Raw genomic sequence first — 5,446 nt, 5'->3', positions numbered from 1 at the left:
ATGTAACATAATGTTGAATAAAATGGAAAATTTTTGAGTGAGAGGTTGTCACAGTTCATATAATGCTCCTGATTTATCAGATGAAATATGTTGCTTATATCATTAAGCATTTTTATTGTTCATTTATATAAATGTAATATAATTTAAATCATTGAGGAAATTTGATTTATTTGTTGTCTTTAGTAGGCCTCAGCCACCCAGTGGAATGTAATAGACTAAAAACAAAAAACAAAATAGTAAATATTTCTGTGGGTTCAGCAGAGGAAAGTCGTCGAGTGAGATTTCATTCATACATTTTATTGTATGTTATTTTAATAAGATATTTTCAGTGTCAAATTTAATATAATTTATTTTAAAGCTTTTCGGTATGTGTCGAGACTTTTATTTTGAAGAGTAGTTTCGCTGTGCTGATCTTGGCGCTGAGTTCAAGCGTCGGTTAAAGTGTACAGTGCGCAGATGAAAGGACGCGCGTCCTGAATGGAATCAAACTGATTGTATGAGAATCATGTTGAGGAGAGCGAGCAGCGGGAAGAGCAGCGCGTCGCGGCGGAGCAGCTCGGTAAGCTTTGATGAATTCGGCTTTGCTCTCAGTAAGAAAAAAGACAAGAAGCTCCAACACAGATGTCACGACTACAGGTAGATGTTACTTATACTAATATACTAGTTCAGAGTTCACATGAATGAACACTATGTTGTGTGATGTGTTGGCATGTAACACTTTAACTATGTTTCCTCAGTTATCCTCAGCCTAATCCAGTTAAAGTGAAGGAACTGTGTGAATTTCTCAGTTACTGGAATGGATCCAGTTTTATCTGCAGAAATCAGGTGTGCATGTTTTTCTATATAACTATGGATTGAGCACCATTCAGAACCATTGAGAATCCATTTAAATTCACAGAAATGTATATATTTTAACTTTTTAAGTGTAATCTTTAATCTCTTGTCTTTAGAGAAATACATGTACTATAAAATATTTTTTCACATCAGAATTAATGACTTATGTTTTAAAGCAAAACTTGTGTTGGACAAATGATATTCTTTGTTGAATTTATTAAAATAACTTCCTGTCAGAACTTGTGTCCAAACCCACTTTCAACTCATTAATAAAAAATCTGAGACAAATTTTAAATGATGCATTTTGCCCAACACTGCATTTAAAATGGTTTGCATAATATTTTTTTGTATTAGTAATTTTTATCACTTTCCTTTTTCCTAATTTCAGATCGAGAGGTTTATTCGTATTGGTATTCCTCCAGCAATACGTGGACGAGTTTGGAAATGCCTCCTAAATATCGACAGTCTCAGAGCTGCCAGCTCTTTTGATTATGAGGTGCAACCCCATCAATATATGTATTTTTATTACTATGCAAACTCGTTTTCCTTTGTAGTAACCCATTTTGATTGTTTACTTCAGGCATGTCAGGCTGAGATCCGTAAACCTCTGGTTGATCTTGGAGTCAGTGAGTACAGTATCATCCCTACTATAGACTCTCTAGTGGACACCGAGAATGAGATCAGCAGCGGACAGGCTTCGGATCTCCTCAGCGCTGACCTAACGCTCTTCAAACAGATCGCCCTCGACCTGCGTGAGTTGTGCCTTTGGATGACCACTGAAATTGCATGATATCTTCCGTGCATTCATTTGGACTACTTTGTTTACATTAACGTGAATATTTTTTATTTGAATTAATGTAAAAAATGCAATAAGTTTGGAATAATAAAAGATTGAAATGATTAGTATTTAATGTTTAATAATGAGTTTTTTTTATATTTTCTAAGGCTGCATTTGTTTGATAAAAATACAGTTAAAACAGTAATATTGTGAATTATTATTAACACTTAAAATAACTGTTTTCTATTTTAATAAGTGTCATTTATTCCTCTGATGGCAAAGCTGAATTTTCAGCAGCCATTATCCTGCTATCATTGTCACCTATAATCATTATAAAATGCTCATTTAGTGTTATCAAATTTTGGTACTCAGTTATTAATAATGGCTCTTGTTATTATCAATATAAAAAGCAGTTTTTGTTTATTACCATTATTTTTTTTAGGGTTTTTATTGAAGAGAAGGTACAAAAGAACTATATATAATTCCATATATATATATATATGCTGTACATTTTATCAAGTAATTTATAAAATGTTAATAATTAAAATGCATGTGTATATTAAGTAAATTTTTTTTCTTTCTGGTAAAATCTGTGGGTGACTGTCTCATTTTTAAAAGAATGGGACTTTCAGGTGAAAGCAGTAATTTGGCTCAGATGGCAGTTTTTGTTTGAACTTGGCCAATATTCTGAAAACCACATGGGGGCGCTGCATAAACACTTTCCCTCTATTCTTACACATGAACTGTACATTAATGCATTTGGCCCAAAATTTAAGCCAAAGTGCACCAAGGCACTGGGAATCAAATCTATATCATTGGTGTTGCTGGACCCATCTTTTGAGCTACAAAAGCCTGAAATACTTCCTATTTAATAACTACTGCACGTTATTACCAATCTTTTTTTTAACTTTTTTTATGTGATCTTTCTAGAACTTTTTGTATATATGTTTGAGATGTTTTGGTAGTTCAGCTGATAGTTCCATATTTGTCTATATAGGAAGGTCATTTCCGACCCATCGCACTCTGATGGGGGACCGTCCGGAGGCTATTGAGGGCCAGGCCAAACTTTTCCGAGTTCTTACCGCATTTGCCCGATATAATCCCCAGATTGGATACGTACAAGGTAATGAACTGCCTGTACTTCCACAAACGAGGTCACTGGCATTACTGAAATCTTCGTGAACTTTGCGCCTGTGCTTTTACTGGTTCTGTCACACATTTTTAACTTCAGTATATACTGAGGTTCGGTCTCAAGAGGGCGGTCAAGTGCTATCTTGTTGCTATTGCATGTCATAGTCATAATTTTGTTAGAATTTTTTCTGTGGAGCTAATTTAGTTAGTTTGCCCTTGACATTCAGGTCATAATGGGAGTATGTGATGCCTCAAGGTTTGTTGTTTGCTCAGGGATGTCCTATATAGCTGCTGCACTCCTGATGATCCTGTCTGAGGAGGAGGCTTTCTGGGCGCTGGTTGCTCTGTTAGAGAATCCCAAATATCTCTCAGAGCTCATTGATTCTTCTCTGAAGAAGTAAGACCTTCAGCTGTTTATAAAATAAAGAAATAAACACTTATTTTACAAAGGTTTACTCAAGTTACACTAAAAACATCTGTTGACAGTGCTGTTGGAAGATTTTGGAAATATAACACACCAGCCAGTTAATTGTTTTTTATTATTATTTATTTATTATTATTTTTTTTTTTTTTGCAAATGCCAATAATTGCAAATAGGCTACATATTGGTTGGTTAATCAACTTTTTATCTATTTTAATAATTTATTTTATTTTATTTTTAGGATTCAGCATCAAGCTTTGGTTTTTCATCAGCTCCTGAAGCACAGGAAACCTCTGCTCTTTCAGCACTTGGTGAGAATTATGGTGTAAATTTTTTTTTTTCAATTAAAAAATCTCACTCAATTAAAAAAATAAATAAATTACATTTAAAAAAGAATAAAAAATCACTCAATAAAAATGTTAATAAATATATTACGTATTATTTTTCTGCCCATGAAATTAAGATGAAATTTGCCTCTATTAAATTTTTTTATATATATGTACTGAGCTGAGTAGTAACTGATTACATGTAATCTGGATTTTGTAACCAGATTCCAAAAATCAAGTACTGACATGAAATATTTACTTGAAATATCTCTGAGGAAGTTGATTTTTCAATAATTTAACAACACATTCACATGTTTACAGTTCAATGTCATTTGATGGTCACAAATAGGTTTATATGTAAATAAATAAAATATAAAAAAAATTTTAGCTTTCAAGAGTTTAAATAACTTATTTTACATTTTTATGATTTATTTAATTATTAGCTTTTTTTTATCAACTCACAAACCCACTGCGGTTCGTACATTAAGCCATTATTTACATTACCATTATTTTAATGGTAAGTTCAAAACAAGTTTGTTTAAAAGTAATCAGAAAACAATACTTAGACTAAAACTAAGACCTACTAAACTAAGGAAGAGGTCTTAAACTCTGGCCTCAACTCAGAAAATGTCTGAATATAAAAACAGGCACATGCTGCGTTACACACAGTGGTTAATATGTCTCAGTTCTCTAGAGTTTATGCAGATCACAGCCTTTCTCTTGAGAAGCCTCTCACATTTAACGCCCCTCACAGATTTGTCACTGTGTCTTATAGACCTTTTCCTGAGGGCTTTCAAATGAGCTCTTCTGTTTTTTATAGTTTTGGCTGTCCGCCCCCTCAGAGCATTTGTGCAGCTTGGTGAACTCTTAAGGGATTTCCTTCTCGTTGTGTGTTGACTCAGCGCAGCTGTCTGAAAAGCTGAGCTATTAGACCACAGCACAGGAGAAAATATGATGCTGTTAACTTACAAAGAGGGCAAAGTGCAGCGACATACCTAAAACATAATTAAAAATCTTTTATTTAGTCGCAATCGTGATGTAACAAACCTAAATGACTTCCTTTCTAGTGTGGAACACAAAAATGAAGAAGTTTATCAAAATGTGCCAGTCGCTCTTTTTCATTAAATTACAGTGTGAGACTGGAGCTTTCAAGCTTAAAATATTTATTTATTAATTAATTAATTTGTTTGTTTGTGTGAAATATGACCTGTTTGTAGATGTTGACAGGAGTGTGTTGTTGTCTCTGATGGTAGGAGACTCTTGGGGTGTCTTCTCTACATTTCATCATGCAGTGGTTTCTCACTCTCTTCACCTCGCTGCCGTGCTGGGACTCAGTATTGGCCATTTGGGATCTTATCATGCTGCATGGTATTACACCCCTTTATCCTGTTTGTCCTAGAATAATAACACCTCAAGTGTCAAGCTGCCATGCTTGCTTATTAGAGGTGAAATGTGTCATTTATGCACCTTTAGCGTCACTAAACAGAAGAGAAAATTATTGTTTTCAAACAGGTTTCTTGAACCTTATTTGATCAGTTTCTTATGTTCTTTACAGGTCTGCAGGCTGTATTTCGCACTGGCCTCACCATCATCCTGCTGCTGGAGTCTCGTATCATGAACATGAACGAGGAGGCCACAGTACTGCCCATTCTGCTGCGAGTGCCTGTGGATGTGTGAGTGCACTGATATAACAATTTGTTTAAATTAAAAATTATATATATATATATGAAGAGTTTATTTGCAAAAACAGATAACTCCCATTTTTTTTAATTTTCAAAAATCATGTTTTTTATGTTATCATGTGTTTATTGTGCTTTATTATGTTAGGTAGCTGTATTTTTTTTGTTTATTTTTTACCTAATCACAATAACCCATCTGCAGTTTGATTGAGATTAATTGGAATGCACAATGAAAAAACATGATTTTTGAAAATTGTTAAAAACAGAGTTATCTGTT

General features: G+C 33.8%; 1 protein-coding gene across 1 annotated transcript; it reads left to right on the top strand.

Annotated features, from left to right (window-relative positions):
- Positions 1-412: 412 nt before the first annotated feature.
- Positions 413-5,167, top strand: LOC107732795 (carabin-like). The gene is made up of 9 exons (XM_016544211.1): positions 413-636; positions 738-825; positions 1,223-1,330; positions 1,415-1,586; positions 2,610-2,735; positions 3,017-3,140; positions 3,406-3,475; positions 4,744-4,858; positions 5,046-5,167. Exons 1-9 carry the CDS (start codon positions 497-499, stop codon positions 5,165-5,167), a joined length of 1,065 nt encoding a protein of 354 aa, XP_016399697.1. The 5' UTR covers positions 413-496.
- The last annotated feature ends 279 nt before the right edge of the window (positions 5,168-5,446 follow it).

The sequence above is a fragment of the Sinocyclocheilus rhinocerous genome, unplaced genomic scaffold (assembly GCF_001515625.1).
Source record: "Sinocyclocheilus rhinocerous isolate Xijiao unplaced genomic scaffold, SAMN03320098_v1.1 scaffold2415, whole genome shotgun sequence".
NCBI lineage: Eukaryota > Metazoa > Chordata > Actinopteri > Cypriniformes > Cyprinidae > Sinocyclocheilus > Sinocyclocheilus rhinocerous.
Note: the sequence above shows the minus strand (reverse complement) of the source record. Positions and strands in the feature narration are given on the sequence as shown.